General features: G+C 39.9%; 1 protein-coding gene across 1 annotated transcript; it reads left to right on the top strand.

The window, feature by feature from the left end:
• Positions 1–3,672: 3,672 nt before the first annotated feature.
• Positions 3,673–5,479, top strand: LOC138898649 (uncharacterized). Its single transcript, XM_070184729.1, has 2 exons — positions 3,673–4,596; positions 5,417–5,479. The coding sequence occupies exons 1-2, from the start codon at positions 3,673–3,675 to the stop codon at positions 5,477–5,479; spliced, it is 987 nt and encodes a 328-aa protein (XP_070040830.1).
• Positions 5,480–18,285: the final 12,806 nt, after the last annotated feature.

The raw sequence follows: 18,285 nt of genomic DNA, 5'->3' as shown, positions 1-18,285 counted from the left end.
ATGCCATTAGTTGAGGCTTTGGAGCAAATGCCTGGATATGCAAAGTTCATGAAGGATTTGGTGACAAAGAAGAGGTCGATGAATTGTGAGACTATATAGATGACACATCAAGTGAGCACAATTATGCACTCAATGGCTCCTAAATTGGAAGATCCCGACGCTTTCACAATCCCTTGCACCATTAGAAGCGCCTACTTTGCCAAAGATCTTTGTGATCTAGGGGTGAGTATCAACTTGATGCCCTACTTGGTTTTCAAAACGTTGGGGATTGGGAAACCAAGACCCACTTCTATGAGGCTACAAATGGCGGATCGTACTATGAAGATACCATTGGGTATTATTGATGATGTGTTGGTTCGAGTTGTTAAGTTCATCCTCCCGGCGGACTTTGTGATTCTTGATTGTGAAGTGGACTATGAGGTGCCTATTATTTTGGGTAGACCTTTCCGTGCTACGGGGAAGGCACTTGCTGATGTGGAAGCCGGCGAGCTCACCTTCTAGGTGGGTGATGAAAAGGTGATTTTCCATGTGTACAAATCTAGGAGGCAACCGAATAGCAATGAAGTTTGTTTGTTTGTGGACTTGGTGACCGAGGTGATTATGGATGATTCTAGTGCCATGATGAATGTTGATGATACTTTGAAGGTCGTATTTCTTAATCATGATGATGATGAGAAGGATGGCTATGTGGAATGTGTGAATGCATTGCAAGGAATGGGGTCGTACACTTATGAACCCCGCAAATTGTCCTTAGATCTTGAAAACCGGACCTCCAACAAAGCCCTCAATCGAGGAGCCTCCCTCTTATTTAACTAACGTGAAGGTAGACTCTACTTTGGTGGTGCTACAAAAGAGGAAGAAAGCTATCGGATGGACATTGGCGGATATTCGGGATATAAACCCTGCCTTTTACATGCACAACATTATTTTGGAGGAGGATTCCAAACCCTCTGTTGAACATCAAAGAAGACTTAAATGAAGCAATGCAAGAGGTGGTGAAGAAGGAGATCATAAAGTGGTTGGATGCCGGGGTTGTTTACCCTATTTTCGATAGCTCGTGGACCTCTCCGGTGTAATGTGTCCCAAAGAAAGGGGGCATGACTGCGGTCACAAATGATAAGAACGAGTTGATTCCTACAAGAACGATGACCGAGTGGAGAGTGTGTATGGACTATCGCAAGCTCAACGAAGTCACAAGGAAAGATCATTTCCCATTTCCCTTCCTTGATCAGATGCTTGATAGGTTGGCCAGGCGTGCTTTCTTTTGTTTCCTTGATGGATATTCCGGCTACAATCAAGTTCTTATTGCTCTGTAGAACCAAGATAAACTACTTTCACATGTCCTTATGGTAATTTTGCATTCTTGCAGATGCCATTTGGGTTGTGCAATGCACCGGCGACATTTCAACGGTGTATGATGGCTATCTTCACCGACATGGTGGAGGATTTTCTTGAGGTCTTCATTGATGATTTTTCTATGGTTGGGAATTCCTCTAATGATTTCTTGACAAACTAGGATAAGGTCTTGGCAAGATGTGAGGAGACAAACTTGGTGCTCAGTTGGGAGAAGTGTCACTTCATGGTCGAGGAAGGCATTGTCCTTGGCCACAAAATTTCAAAGAATGGCATTGAGGTCAACAAGGCTAAAATAGAGGTGATTTCTAAACTCCCACCCCTACATCCGTGAAGGGAGTGAGGAGCTTCTTGGGTCATGCGGTGTTCTATCGCCGTTTCATCAAGAATTTTTCTAAAGTGGTGAACCCCTTGTGTAAGCTTTTGGAGAAAGATGCCAAATTTCATTTCAACAAGGATTGCATGAAGGCATTTGAATTGCTCAAGTTCAAATTGACTACTACTTCTACTATTACCCCACCGAATTGGAGCTTGCCTTTTGAGATCAAGTGCGACGCAAGTGATGTGGCGGTCAAAGTAGTTTTAGGACAACGTATCAACAAAATCTTCCATCCGGCTTACTATGCTAGTAAGACCATGAATGGTGCCCAAGTCAATTGCATAGTGACCGAAAAAGAGCTCCTTGCTATTGTCTTTGCTATGGAGAAGCTTCGCTCGTACTTGATGGGTACAAAGGTGATTATCCACACCGATCATGCGGTGCTTCGGTACCTAATGAGCAAAATGGATTCAAAGGCGAGGTTAATACAGTGGGTGATTTTATTGCAATAGTTCGATCTCAAAATTCAAGACCGCAAAGGCAGTGAAAACCAAGTGGCAGACCACTTGTCTTGATTGGAGGACGAGGGGAGGCCACATGACGGCCTTGAGATTAATGAGTCCTTCCCCGATGAGCAACTTCTAGCCATTTCAATGACTGAGATGCCATGGTTCACTGACTTAGCAAATTATCTTGTGAGTGGTATTTTACCGAATGAGTTCTCTTCAAACCAAAGGAAGTAGCTCAAACGGGATTGGCATGACTATTGTTGGGATAAACCGTATCTCTTCCAGATTTGTACCGATCGTGTGATTCGACGATGTGTGCCCGAGGAAGAACAAGTGGAAATCTTTGAGGCTTGCCACTCTTCACCATATGGTGGTCACCATGGTGGAGCGAGATTCCGCTGATACTTGTTGTTTCCTTCCTTATTGCCATTACTGTACTGTGAGCCATATTGCATAGTCTTTATGTTGACATCATACTTCTGTTGTTCATGTACTTATACATGTTCAATTTATTAGACTAGTGGATGTCTTGACTGTTCCTCGTCACTACTCCATCGAGGTTAGTCTTGATACTTATTGGTCACCGATGTGGTGTGCTCATTCTACACTTCTATATATTTTGTGCAGATCTAGGTACATGTTCGTTAGTTAGCTGTGTGGAGTGTTGTTGTGGAGACTTAAGATAAATCTGTTGTTGTGTTTGCAGGCTTCGGAGTCACCATCAAGTTTTCATTTTTGCACTGTTTATTCCTATTTCTGGACAGTTGTATTTAGAGGCTTTCTAGCAAACACTCTGTAGAGCTTATGACTTGTACTACCGGTTTTGGGAATTGAAGAGCTTCTATTTAAATAATGTTGTTGTTTCAATTATTGTTAGGCTTACCTAGTCCCTAAGACAAGGTGCCATCACGATACCCAAATAGAGGAAAACTTGGGTCGTGACAAGTTGATATCAGAGCTCTAGGTTTATAGGTGTTACGAGTCATAAGCGAGTTTAGTAGATTTTCGCGGATCAATACGTAGACGTCTGTACTTATCTTTTAAAGGCTACGGAACTATTAGGACAATATCACTTCCTCCATTCCTATCGTGCGACTTCATTGATCTCGAATTTTGAACTTTTATCATTCCATTCTCTCACAGATGGCGAGGACACGAGCTGCAGTTACTGATGACGCTGCTTCCGGAGCAGGTATCGCTAGAGGCAGAGGCAGAGGCCAACGAGGAGTAAGTGCCGCAGCCATAGCACCTACCAGAGCAGCAGCTGAGGAGCCGCCAGTAGTTCCAGTTGGGGAGTAGGTAATAGAGGCGCCTGTTGTTACCCCCAGACTTCAGGAGACCTTAGCACAGTTCCTGAGCATGTTTGGTACATTGGCTCAGGCGGGGTTGATTCCGAATGCACCAGCTACTTCACAACCCGGGGGAGGAACCCAGACTCCTGTCGCCCATACCCCAGAGCAACGAGTTCATGTTGGTCAGGTTCCAGGTGTCATGGCAACACAGACTGTGGTTCCAGTTCAGCCCGTGGTCAGGGCAGCATCATCTGAGGAAGAGCAGCTTAGACTTGCAAGGTTTAAGAAATATGACCCTCCTACATTCAGTGGTTTGGCTTCAAAGAGTGCACAGGGTTTTCTAGAGGAGTGCCATCGCATTCTCCGCACTATCGGTGTTATCGAGACGAGTGGGGTTACTTTTACTACATTCCAGCTTAAGGGAGCGGCTTATCAATGGTGGCGGGCATATGAGTTGGGCAGCCCGGCAGATGCAGTTCCACTTACGTGGGTGCAATTTTCAGAGATATTCTTGAGAGAGTGTGTACCTCAGTCCCTTCAAGATGCATGGCGCACAGCATTTGAGCAGCTGCGTCAGGGCACTATGTCAGTGTCAAAGTATGTCGTGAGATTTATTGATTTGGCCAGGCGTGCACCTACTTTAATCTCTACAGTTAGAGAGCGTGTTCGTAGATTCATTGAGGGACTCAAGCATGATATTCGGTTTAGTATGGCTTGGGAGTTAGAGTTAGAAGTTTTGTTTCAGCAGGTGGTAGGGATCGCTCGCCACGTAGAGGGAATGTGGGATCATGAGAGAGAAGATAGGCGGGGCCATAAGAGAGAGTACAGGCAAGATCAGGAGAGAGAAGACAGGGAGGAAATGAGGCCTCGTAGATCGGAGAGATCTACTGGTCCTTATTTTGGAGGCAGGGTACGACATGGTAGAGGTTTTCTGGGTCAGCGAATTCAGTTTGCACTTCAGGCTTCGCACAGTATTTCAGGTGCTCATGGATCTCAGAGTACCTATACCGCACAGTTCCCACATCCACGTCAGCAGAGAGGTTGCTTAGAGTGTGGAGATACCAGCCACGGGGTGAGAGATTGTCCTAGACTCCGAACATATGTGTCACAGCAGAGTATTCAGGCAAGTAGAGGGCGCCCAAGAGGGGAAGGCCCGACCCGTTGATGTGTTTCATATAGTAGGCTTTGAGGCAGTTGTGCCAGATGATGCCATACAGGTATGCTTTTGATTTGTTACAGAGGGGCACCATTCGTATTTTATTTCAGTTCTGCTTATTAGGGTGAGTTCCCTACTTGTTGTCCCACCTATGGGTGAGTTCATGACTTAGTATTATGTTTATGTATTTGCCCCTGTTGGGAGACTCTATACGTGGTAGTCCGTGTCTATCGTTTGTTTCTATTCATTATTGAGAGTTTCGAGGCTATAAGTGAATTCATGTTGTCTATTATGGCAGGTTTGATGTGATTCCTGAGTAATTTCGTTACGAATTGTAATTTGATACTCTACCGGAGTGAGAATTCAGTAAGTGTTGTGACTTTATTGGCAGAATTGAGCTAGTGGAAGATTTCAATTGGTATGATGTGTATTTGGCTTGTGATTCAGAGTTGAGGGTGAGACACTCGCGATTCCATGTGATTTGATATGTTTGAGCCAGGTTGCGTGCTGCGGTGGAAGGTTATACCAGAATGAGATCCTTATGATTTGTTCATGTACTTTGATTTTTCCTTTTTAAATTGATTCATAGTATGGTAGTGTTAGAGAGTTGTGTCTGTCGGGCTTGTTTGATATTTCTCTTATGTGTTTCTCTTTACATATTCAGTCATTTTCGTCGTGTGCTTATTTGAGTTTTAGTTTGCGGGGTGTGTGTCCGGGGGTGTCAGTTGTGACTTGTTGATCCGGGTGTATAGTTATGAGGTCTTCATGTTTCTTGCATCATTGTTAGCATTGTGGAAGTTTGAAATGGATTGCTAACGGATACGAGGCTAATTGTCGACACTGGTTTTGATTTCGGGTAGCTATTGTGATCAGAATTGTTATTATGGGCCTATGTGTAGTGTGTCATGTTGTGTGGTAATACCTTGTGGGTGTAGGCATGAGTTGTTATAGCTGGTTGAGACTGATACCGGTTATGGATTTAGAATCTGGTCTTTTGAAGATAAATGGAAGGTGAGAATTTTTCACTCTAAGGCTTATCGGTGTTGATAGAACGGATAAATTACAGTTGGGATGGTGTCGTTAGGCTTATGAGAATTGGGGTGACATGGGGTCCCCCCGAGTGTATGTTGTATCTGTGTCTTCACTGAATTGAAGACTTCGAGATGATTCTTGGCACATTCGAGGATGAACGTTTGTTTAAGAGGGGAAGGATGTAACGGCCTGACCGGTCATTTTAAGAATTTAAGTCACGTTCGGCGGCATAAGACCCTGAGCAGCTTCGTATTATGTGTATTGACTTGCGTGCGTGGTCGAATTCAAATACTGGGTGATTCGGAGTGATTTGGGACACTTAGTCCCTAAAACAGAAGCTTAAGTCTTAGGATTTTGATCGTAGTTGGAACTGTGTGAAGACGACTCCAGAATGGAATTTCGTCGGTTCAATTAGCTCCATTGGGAGATTTTAGACTCAGAGCGTGTCCGGACTGTGAATTTGAGCTCTATAGCTGATTTAGGCTTGAAATGGCGAAAGTCAAATTTTTGGAGATTTTGACCGGAAGTGGACTTTTTGATATTCGGGTCGGAATGCGATTCTGAGAGTTGGAACAGCTCCGTTATGTTATTTGGGATTTGCCTGCAAAATTTGACGTCATTCCGGGTGGGTTTGATAGGTTTCGGCACGAGTTTTAGAAGTTGAAAGTTTTGGAAGTTCATAAGTTCGATTCGTAGTGCGATTTGTATTTTCGGCATTGTTTGATGTGATTTGAGACCTCGAGCGAGTCTATGTTAGGTTATGGAACTTGTTGGTAAGTTTAGACGGGGTCCCGGGAGCCTCGAATGAGTTTCGGATGGGCTACGGGTCATTTCCTCCTATTTTGAACTGTTGTTATCTGTCATCTGGTTTCCTTCATCGCGTTCGCGTCCTTGCCTTCGCATTCGCGTTGTGTTATTTTAGAGGAGGAAATATTTCCTCTTCGCGTTCTCAGTCACCCTCTCGCGTTCCGAAGTACTGCCACCCCCTTCTTCGCGTTCGCATTCCGTATCTCGCGTTCACGAAGTGCAAACCAGACCCTGGGCACTGGTGATCATTTTCCTCTTCGCGTTCGCGTGTCGCTTACGCGTTCGTGTAGCTATGCCATTCCACTCTTCGCATCCGCGTACTACTTCACGCGTTCGCGAAGAGCAATCATTGGGCCATCATATTTTTCCTCTCCGCGTTAGCGAAGAACAACTGGGCAGCTTTTATTTTTCTTCTTCGCGAACGCGTCCCTTTCTCCGTGTCCGCGATGCCTTCAGACAAGGGCAGAGTATAAGATTTCCAAATCGAGGGTTAGGCCATTTTATCACATTTGGACTTGTAGAACTCGGTTTTGAGCGATTGTTTGTGGGTTTTTCAGGAAAATCGATTGGGTAAGTATTCTTCACCTATAATTTATTATATTCCATGATTTTATCTTTATTTTTATCATTTAATTTGTGTTTTGAGTTCGGGAAAATGGTGATTTTTGAAGAAAAATTTCAAAATGAAAAATCATGATTTGAGGGACGAATTGTCATCGGAAATTGATAATTTTAGTATGGTTGAACTCGTATCGGAATGGGTGTTCGGATTTTGTAAAATATGTCGGGTTCCGAGGTGCTGGCCCGGGGGGTTGACCTTTGGACCGATTTTTAGATTTTGATAAAGATTGAAGCTTTATGATCTAGAATAGTTTCTTATGAGTTTCACTTGTGCTTTGAAGTTATTTTTTATTAGATTTGAGCCGTCCGAAGGTCATTTCACCGGAGAAGTTTATTTTTGAGTATCGGTTTGTCTTCTTTGAGGTAAGTATCTTACCTAACCTTGTGTGGGTGATTTCCCCTTAGGATTTGAGTCTTCTTTGTTGATTGTAGTCCATGTACGCGAGGTGACGAGTGCGTACTCAGACTTATTTATGGGAAAGTTGGCCTTTTAGGGTTCTTAGGTCCTTATATTCATGGAGTATGAAATTGTTCTTTATATGATTAAGTTCCTATTTACTAGTTTCACCTCTACATGCTTTAATTTGAATTAATTGTTTCAGGATTCACTCTTATTACCTATTTGACTCTTATTTGACTTAACTGAAGATTTTACCTCTTCTATTGTCATGCTATGTTTTCATAACTGCTTATCTTTATTTGGAATTATTATTATCTCATCCTATAACTGCTCAGTCTTAATTGAGGTTATGATTATCTTTCGCTACTTATCCTTAATTGAATTGTTAAATATTCTTCGTAATTTCTCAACCTTAAAAGAAGTTAGATATCCTACATCTTAGTCGACTTATTTTATTTGGAATTATTTGACTCATGCAAGCTTCCCTGTTGTTGAAATGTATATTGCGGGATCGTTACTACATATTAGTTTTCCCTTGTTTAGCTATTCTATTTACGCCTAACATCCTTTACTGTGGTCATTCCTTGTGATTTGGTTCTACCGTTTCTTTGGGATTTAAAGTTCGTGAGTTGATTTACTTGTCATACTTTATATTATTGTCATTGTTGCTGTTGTACTTGTTGTCGTGATGCACGAGGTTTCTGTCGTGCGATTGTTGTTATTGTGATGCACGAGGTTTCTGCCGTACTGTTGTGGTTATTGTGATGCACGAGGTTTCTGCCGTGCGGTTGTTGTTATGGGGTTGCACGAGATTTCTGATGTGCTATTGTTACTATTGATATTTGCATATGCGGCGTGACAAGCCGGGACATATATATATATATATATATGTGTGTGTGTGTGTGTGTGTGTGTGTGTGTGTGCGCGCGCGTTGCGCATGTGGCGAGACAAGGCGGGTATTTATGTTACTATTGCACACGTGGCGAGACAAGGTGGTTGTGTCATGGATTGATTTGTGATGATTTATGGCCTTGGGACATTATTGTTGTTGATATTTGTGTAGTGGTATACGTACCCGTGTGAGCTTTATCTTGTGAAAGTTGTGAGAAAATATTCTACGTGTTGTTAGTTCTTTTTTTTTCCTTATGCTTATTTGCTGATATGGACTATGATAGGATACTTGCACAAGCATACACGTAGTTAAGCACTCTTATCAGATAAAAGGTGTTCTAGATATTGTTAAGCATAGATGCTCACCCTTGTTTACTTTCCTTCTATGTGAGAATAGCTCTATTGGCACATGAGTCGTCAGTGCGACTATGAGATGTTATGAGGGCACTGGATGCCAAGTGTTAGGGTTCAGGTATTGAGACCCGTGAGTTGTGATTTGTCCGAGGTTCAATACCTCGTGGAGTTGTTGACTAATACCTGATGTAAAAGTGGAAGTAGTTGCTGAGTTATTACTTGTCCTTGCTGTATTTGTGATTCTGGATTTAGGTTGTGTTCCATTCACTTTTCTGTGTCATTTTCATGAGATTCCGCTGATACTTGTTGTTTCCTTCCTTATTGCCATTACTGTACTGTGATCCATATTGCATAGTATTTATGTAGACATCATACTTCTGTTGTTCATGTACTTATACATGTTCAGTTTATTAGACCAGTGGGTGTCTTGACTGTTCTTCGTCACTACTACTCCACCAAGGTTAGTCTTGATACTTATTGGGCACCGCTATGGTGTGCTCATTCTACACTTCTGCACATTTTTGTGTAGATCTAGGTACTTGTTCGTTAGTTAGCTGTGTTTACTGTTGTTGTGGAGATTCAAGGTAAACCTGTTGTTGCGTTCGCAGGCTTCGGAGTCACCTTTAAGTTTTGTATTTAGAGGCTTTCTAGCAAACACTCTATAGAGCTTATGACTTGTACTACCGGTTTTGGGAATTGAAGAGATTCTATTTAAATAATGTTGTTGTTTCAATTATTGTTAGACTTACGTAGTCCCTAAGATTAGGTGTCATCACGATACCCAAACGGAGGGAAAATTGGGTCGTGATAGTTTGATTCACCTTTTTTTTTAAGTAACTATAGCACTCGGCATCACCTTAGGTGGAATAGCTCTTTTCTTTTGGAGGTGGGAATTACCATATTTGCTTGAGGACAAGCGAAAACTTAAGTTTGGAGGAGTTGATAAGTGGGGATTGTGACTACTTATTTGCGCCTTTTGACTTTCGTTTTAGTTCGAAAATACTTAAAGGTATTTCCAAAAACTGATGAAATATGCTTACTTGCAGAAGTTTTGAAAAATGAGCCAAAGTGATGAAATTCAACTCAAGAAGGAGTGATTTGGAACAAGGACAAAAAATCAAGCAAAAAGGCTAAAGTGTGGACCGCAGAATTTTGTCTGCGGCCGTAGAACAAGAAATAAATTTGACAGTGCTGCAATACAAAGTGCGGACCGCACAATAATTGTGTGGCTGCAGAAGTCAAGGTTCAGACAGTTAGAAATTCAAGACAATCAAGATCTGCGGACCGCACTATAATTGTGCAGCCGCAAAAATTAAATGTGCGGCCGCACCCAGAATTGTGCGGTCCGCAGAACTCAAGAAGTGCGGCCGCGGTTCAGAATTGTGCGGCCGCAGAAACTACTCCTGTCAAGAGCTGCAGCAAAGTGCGAACCGCACACAGAATTGTGCGGCCGAAGAACTTTCTAAAGGGCAATTTTTTCTGAAAATTCCAGCTTTATATAAATAGACTACTTTCAAAAATTAGGTCAAGTTTTGAACATCTGAAAGTTGATAGCCGTTTTTCTTTACTGTTTTAGGAAACTTTATCATAGCTTGTCAATTTTATATTGGATTTTCATCTATTTATCATAAAATATGAGTTTAATCATCTTTTCTTCTTTATTTTATTCATCATCCACTATGAGTAGCTAAATTTCTAGCTAGGGTTGTAACCCAACCCTAGTGTGGATACCTAATGGGTGTTTGATTTAGAGCTTATTTATGGTTGGGTGTGTAATATTTAGCCTAGTTCTTGTTATAATTGTAGAATTAATGGTTCCAAACATTGATTCAAGCCTATTTGACTTAGTATCTACTTGAGAAAGAGAGACTTAGTCTAGGAAAACTTGACCAACAAGAAATTGGGATGAACTCAAAAAATTGATAGTCTCAATTAAAGGGTTGAATCTAGAAATAGTAAAACCCGACTTGAGCATCTATCAACTATTTTGTGCATTACCCATTTGGACTTAAGAAAGCCAAATTGGACAAAACCACTCTATTACCGAGAGGTATTGAGCGGGTAATTGTGTATTGATTGCTATAATACACCCCGACCAACAAAACCCGCTCTAAAGCCCATATCGTGTTAGGCAAACACCTAGGAGGAAGTCACAGCCCCAGATCTTTTACATACTGGAAAAAAAGACAACACCAAAAATATTATTCTTTAGATTTACATTTGCAAACTATAGCATAACTTAGAAGTAGAATCAAAACACAAAATTATTGCAATCGACCGCTTCACAACCCATCTATGCTAGTGGTTGGGATAATATACCTAATCACATCTACACTCCATGTGGATTAGATCCCGACTCCAAGTTGGGTATTATTATTGAAATTGACCGCTTCACAACCCCAAACTGAGGTGTGATTTGGGCGAGTTCAGAGGGCAGCCCAACCTAGAGTCAAACTCCGCTCCTAAAATACCCTTAATCACTAACATCATGTTTTCCTTATGGGTTTAAGTGCCAATGAGGCCCTTCCAATGCAAAATATGTAATAAATATTATTTACCCTAAAATGTATACTTTCCTCATAATAAAAATAACACAAGAGAATACATACTACTATGATACTAAATAGGGAAACATATCAAGGAACCCTAAAAGGAGAGGGGCCAAGTTTAGAATACACAGTAATACAAAGAGGTTTCGTAATCACACCATTGCAGGAATGAATTACTAAGGCATAACATATTCAAACAGGTATTGATAATATTACTTGGTACCTTGAAGACATCAAAGAAGATTCAAACCAACAGTCATAGTCAACAATTATTACAAAGATATTATCTAGGTTGTGGGACTGAACCTTCATCAGGATTACAAACTTACAGATTTAAACATGGGATCCCTGAGGTCTCAACAGGATCATGCTTCTAACAGTATTTACAAGTCAATATGTTCAAATAATAACAACAAATAAACTTTAATAAGGTTTGAGAACCAAGTTCATCTTCAGGTAACAATAAAGAGGAGGGCTAAGCATAACTCAAGGTAGAGCATGGTGTTGCAGAGTTAGAGCAGGGACACTAGTAACATTTAATCAACTATACATGGACAGGATGAATGAAACAGTGATCTTTGCACATTACAGAACACATTACAGAACCATACCAACATATTGATAAAGAAAGGATATGGAAGACATTGTATCAAAACAAGTTCAAACTCAAACATAGATCTAGTTCATCATATAGGTATGAAGTGATCATGTTTCAGTTCCCAAATCTATCAATTGGATATGGCAGTATGTCTAAATCCTATTTTTATGGAGGCTAAGTTAATGATAGATGCATGCAAACTTCACAGAAACTCAACAGTGACTCAAAGAGATTAAGGACGGGGATGTATTGTACCAGTTTTGAAATTACACATGTATATGAAAATCTGAACTGACTATGGAACAAACAAACCCAGTTGTGCAACACTTACTAGTTGACTTTGTCCAAACAAAATCATGACTTGCACTAAGAATAGTTTAACCTTACAGAATATATATGCAGCAAAGATTCATGAGAAGAAAACAGATTGGTGCAAATAAGATAGTTTCCTATGCATACAAAAGTTGAGCATGATCATGAGAAAGGTTATAGTGGTAACTTAGAAAACACTATCAGAGTTAACAGGTACAGATATAGAGAAGAAAAACATCTAGACACTCAGATTCTTTCAACTTAGTTAAATGACATGGACATACTGTACATCATAATGAACTCAACCATAAGGCAAATAAGGTGCAGGGCAACGAGATGAAATCTCAGCAAAATCATTAGTGAAGGAAAAGGCACGAAGTTCAGATGAGCATAATTGGTTCAACAATAATGATGTCTAAGACAGAGTAGAAGATAGTAGTGATAACTCAGTAAGATAGTTGGACAAACACAAGCAGAGACAAGAAAGTATTTAGACATTGTAAGTTCAAACTTAGGGTTAAGGAACATGGATACAAGTCTTGAACAAGTTCAGGTTTCAATTTAGCAATAACTATCAGTAGTGGAAAGTGACACGTGGTAGATGATGATAGCTAATCGAGTGAAAATCAGAAGACAATGGGGAAATCTAATAATGATTTTACCTGAGTACTAGAGAGGAGTGAGTCGTTGAACGTTGAAGCACAAGAAACCATCAGACAGAACCCTAATACCTAGTGGTTATTGCATTTGACCTCTGGGTGTCGAATATTGATGATGAAGCCAACTAACATCTCTGCTCGCATTAATTTGAAAGAACGAAAGAAGAAATCAGGCGAGTTTGAAGTTTCACCCTTTTGGTCTGATTTTTTGACTAGGGTTTTAAAATCGAAAGGCAAAAATGGAAAGCACAACAGGACTAAGAGTACAGGAACAAAAGGAACAACCATGCATGCATGAACTTGAAAGGTCAGTAGCGATTTGACGTTTCATCTCTAAGATTAGGATTCAGATTTTGGGAGATTTAATTTTTAGTGATGAAATAGGCAATGATTCAGTGGAAATCCTGGATATGGGAGACAAACAAGATGATTTGAGGTTGATTTCACGACCTTGCACTAATTTGTGCAAGGTCTGTTAATTGATGGTATTAGGGCAGATGAGAGAAAAGAGCGAAGAAGGGGAAAGAAAGGCGGTTGGGCAGGTAGGAAATGATTTAGGGTTTTGGGGGTGAGACCAAATGGTCTCTGAGTTAAAACAGGGGGAAGAGATCTAGGCCGTTAGATCATTTAATCAACGACCCTGATAAATCGGGGCGTTACATATTTTAGAAAATTAATTTCGGAAAATTTTGGGGACCGTTTAATCTGTAATCCAACGGCTGAGATAATTTCTGATAGTGGGTTGATATTTAAACGAAAAAAGGGATAATTTGTGACTGTTAGTGATTTAAATCAACATCCCATATTGCTTGTGTTTGTTTTGTGAGTGAGATTAGAGGGTGACGTATTAGATCGTGATTGGTTGAGAGGTAATGACAAGGATTGCCAAGTTGGAAAGGGGTGGGGTGCTTGGACTGGGTTGTTTTTCGTTTGGGCTTGCATATTTGAGTTGAAAATGATTTAACTAATAGCCCATTTGTGTTTAGTGAAGGAATTGCAATTGTAGCCTTTTAGTTTTTAACCCCTTTTAAAACCAATTTAAATAAACTTAACAATTTCAAAAAAGTGGTAAAATTATAATTACGATATGTTGCTAATTATTAATTATCTATAAATGATACATATTTTAAATTATAGCACTAATTTCAAAAATATTAACATAGTAACCTAGTTCATTGGAAATTAAGGAGTAATTTTGTCAAATTATAAAACATATGTAATGTATATACAAAAGTTAGTTTTATAATAGTAAATACATTTGTAATTAAACAATATTAGTATTATGTGATTAATTTTGAAACTAATACTTAATTAACTTATAAAATAGATATTCATTAATAAAAAAATACTTTTAAAGTATTTACTGTAAATTGTTAAGCATGAATAAATTAATTTTAAAAAGGAGGGTCAAAATTAGTCGTCAACAGCTGCCCCTCTTACATACCTCGGGCTTAACGAGGATCAGGCATCATGTAGTGTAGTCCTGGAGTAGGGACTTTGGGAAAGCGGCACTCGCAGGAATTGCCCCAGTATCGTATTGTGACGATACAGCGAGACGGAAGATTGTTCACTCATGATGGCTTGAATTTTGCGGTCTGATTTGAATTATTTAAAATTTCGAGCTCGGTGGTCATTTTGAGCTAGGATCTTGAGCCCACTACTGGGTTGGCTGTCCCCATGGCATTGTAGTTCGGTCTATTGCTAGGAAATAGTTCCACGCTGTGTTGTTTGTTCCTGCAAAACAAAATGAAATACATGCATACCAATATATTATAATGCAGAATATATTAAGATGCGATGTAAATGATGTAAGAATAATGATGCATGATTGCCGGCGAGCCATTATTTAGGATTGGGATGATGGGATTCTTGATCCTGGCTCGATTTGTTTGCCGGGCTGAGTACCGTTCTGCAATTGTCGGAGCATTTTGAAAATTATTTCCGCTTGTTGGGAGAACTTGATTGGTAAAGTGTGTCCCCACTTGTTGGGAGAGCTTTGAATTGAGAAATGTCTCCGCTTGTTGGAAGAGCTTGATTTGCAGAGTGCGTCTCCGCTTGTTGGGAGAGCTTTGCACTAAAAAATATAAAGTAATCTCTGCTCAGGAGCGATCGTAATCATGCCGAAAGCTGCACGAACAAAACTTTTAAACATTCAAGGTGACAGCGAAATAGAATATAAGCGTGCCCAAGAGATACTCTTGACAGCGAAGCTAAGTTACGGCCATCGATTGACGGAACGTTGGTAACGAGGTTTGCGATTGTCTATTCTAGCATTCATGATTGACAGAGTTGTGCTGGGGATTTCTTTTCACTGGCGAAGTTTGCAGTTTGCTATATACAAGGCTCCAGTTGGCGAAGCCGGCGTTCGATTTGTACAAGGCGCTCTGATTGATTGAGCTGACGGTTTGCTATATACATGGCTTCAATAGGTGAAACTAGCATGCGATTTGTATAGGGTGCCCTTATTGATTGAGTAGACAGTTTGCTATTTATAGGACTTCGATGAACGAAGTTGTCGTGCGATTTGTACAAGGTGCCCCGATTGATTGAGCAGACAGTTTGCTATTTACAGGACTTCGATGAACGAAGTCGTCGTGCGATTTGTATAAGGTGCTCTGATTGATTGAGCAGACGGTTTGCTACTTACAAATTTCCACATCAGTTATCTTATTCCGAAGCACCTGCAAAGGATTCAAGAGTTAGCCTCAGGTGTTCTCAAAACTTTAAAGTAAAAGGAGGAGGGATAATCTTAGGTAAGTGGCGGGTCCGTCATTTGCCCTAGTGTGGTCCCAGCTATTCTTTACTCTCTGTTGGCCCTGCACTCAAAGAAAACTTCTTAGTAGGGGAGGAAAAAAGTTGGTTTGTGTCGACCATGGTATTGATTTGCCCCAGCCTTTGACATGATTGCGCTACAGAGTTCGGTAGATAGAACAGATTACTTTATATATATATATATATATATATGTATATATATATATATATATATTGATTTTGAAAATACTAGTTTCTTTTAAGGCAAATGTCGTCGTTCTGGATTATGACATGTTACGAAGGGTTCTCCGCACGCGAACGCATTTTTCTAAGAACTTCGTATCGTTGATGTCGATCTTCCATGGTGTCTCTGACAATGCGGCTACTTGTTGTTGCGACTGCGTCCTAATCAAGACTAATGCATCACAGATGTTTCTTAAGGTTATGACCAAACTCTTTCAGGTTTCCTACATATCCAAAACGGAATCAGGTCTGTACGTAGTTCGTGGGATAATGATGAAATGTGATGAAACGACTGAGCCTGACTCAGGCAGCCTACGTATCCAAAACGAAATTAGGTCGGGACGTAGTTCGATTACAACATATGCAAAATAATGAGATTAAGAAATAAAAATGGCCGAGTCTGACTCGGACAACCTACGTATCCAAGTGGAATCAGGCCAGAACGTATTTTAATTACAAAAGATGACTGAATCCGATGAGGATTGCCTATGTATTCCTCTATGAGGAAATCAAGTCGGTGTAGTTCCTGAACAACATACAAAATGACATTTGTTTTTTCTATTACAAGAGAAAGGGGGGAGAGAAACCGAACCCTACGTGGGTTGCCTACGTATCCCTCCGTGGGAAGTCAGGTTGAACGTAATTCTATTACATCAAAATCCTAACTCTATCTGTCTTCAGGCGTAATATCTCTTGATTGCGTCCGAGTTGATTGGCTTCGTGTTGACTCTTCTGTCCATTTCTGCTAAGATTAGAGCTCCACCAGACAGTGCTCTATGGACCACGTAAGGACCTTGCCAGTTCGGTGCGAACTTCCCTTTAGCTTCTTCTTGATGGGGAAAATATTTCTTTAGAACCAACTACCTTGGCATGAATTGGCAAGGCTTCGCTCTTTTGTTAAATGCACTAGCCATCCTGTTCTGGTATAGTTGTCCATGACATACTGCACCCATTCTTTTCTCGTCAATGAGCATGAGTTGTTCTTGCCTGACACGTATCCATTCTGCATCGTCCAATATTGCTTCTTGAATGACTCTTAAAGACGGTATTTCAGTTTCCGTCATTTTCGAAATCAAAATCAAAGCCATCTTATATGAAATAATATAAACTCAAATTGTCCTAAGAAGTGCACGCACATATGAGTTGTTATGTCAAATGCAAGTAGACGATAATGCCTGCTAGTTCGTCCATCAAAACATGCTTAAAACATGCAGCATAAAAGCATTCTAATTAAATACAAAAGATTAGAATGGTACGATAACATCTACCACAATGTTCTCATGTTTTAGATTTGCAAATACCTATATCGCCTTTTGCAGTCAAAAGTTTGCCTTTAGAAGTATCCAACTATCCATTTAAAAGGGAGGCACGGTCACACAATAAAGAATATCCTAAATTTCTGAGTGTCACAATTGATGCATGTCACAGTGAGTCCCACTTGGCGTCCTGACGCTAATAAAATGAGCAATTGATGAGAAAATCAAGTAGCTCTAAACTGGTTAGGCTGGTGTTCATGGAAGATTTTCCCATCGGATGGTAACTCCAAGAGAACTAAAGTTATACTCACAACTAAAAATCATATAGTTGGTACATTAATAGTATACTATGATTTTTTGTCTTTAATTATTGATGGCACATTAACAGGGGAAAGAAAATATTTTCACTTAATCCAGTAACCTGAAAAGATGTGTTTATTCTGCGAAAAAATAAAGATCGAAATTGAAGAGTTCCAACTGGCTGGTTTCATCCTATATTACACATCCCCATCCTCAATAATATAGATTTTAGTCTATAAATAAATAAATACAAAATCTGTTTTGATCTAGGCTTTGATGAATATGTAGATAAAATGGAACTTATTTTTCTGAAATAACAGTGTAATGAAAGAGATCCTAAAAGTTAATAGGAAAAGGCTACCCAGCTTCAGCCGATAAATAAACTCGTTTATCGTAGAACAGACTCTGAATGGTCATATCTCATATAATCACCAGCTATATTAGCTAAGCTTCTCTTTATGCTATTACCACCCTATGCAGAAGTTCATTAACTGAACATGAATACAAACCCAGAGTTAAATATAATAGAATGGAAGAAATCTCTCAATAAAATAAAGTTGTAAAAGAAATTTGATGGAACCACATTCTTCCATCAACTTTTCAGCAAAAGGAGGCAAGTTCTTGCTTTTTTGCCTGCAATAGATCACTTCAAATTAAAAAGAAGCAGAAATATTTTTCATCGAGAAAGTATATTGCATAAAAAATCAAAAGAAGTTCAAGCTTGTAGCATTCCAATTCCGAAGGAAAAACAAAAAAGCTGATGAGAGTCTATTATATTGTTTATAATTTGTATAGTATTTTCAATACACGTGTCCCTAGAGAAGGTAACTAGATTTATTCACCAATGACTGAAGTCCAAATTTATAGTTCAATCCAATTAACT

This window comes from Nicotiana tomentosiformis, chromosome 9 (assembly GCF_000390325.3).
Source record: "Nicotiana tomentosiformis chromosome 9, ASM39032v3, whole genome shotgun sequence".
NCBI lineage: Eukaryota > Viridiplantae > Streptophyta > Magnoliopsida > Solanales > Solanaceae > Nicotiana > Nicotiana tomentosiformis.
This window is presented reverse-complemented; position numbering and strand designations above follow the sequence as displayed.

Excerpts from the sequence above, each read along its gene's own strand:
- LOC138898649 (XM_070184729.1), top strand. The coding sequence starts at position 3,673 with ATGGCAACACAGACTGTGGTTCCAGTTCAGCCCGTGGTCAGGGCAGCA. Across the intron at positions 4,597-5,416 it reads TGTCACAGCAGAGTATTCAG|CATTGTGGAAGTTTGAAATG; the intron begins GCAAGTAGAGGG and ends CATCATTGTTAG.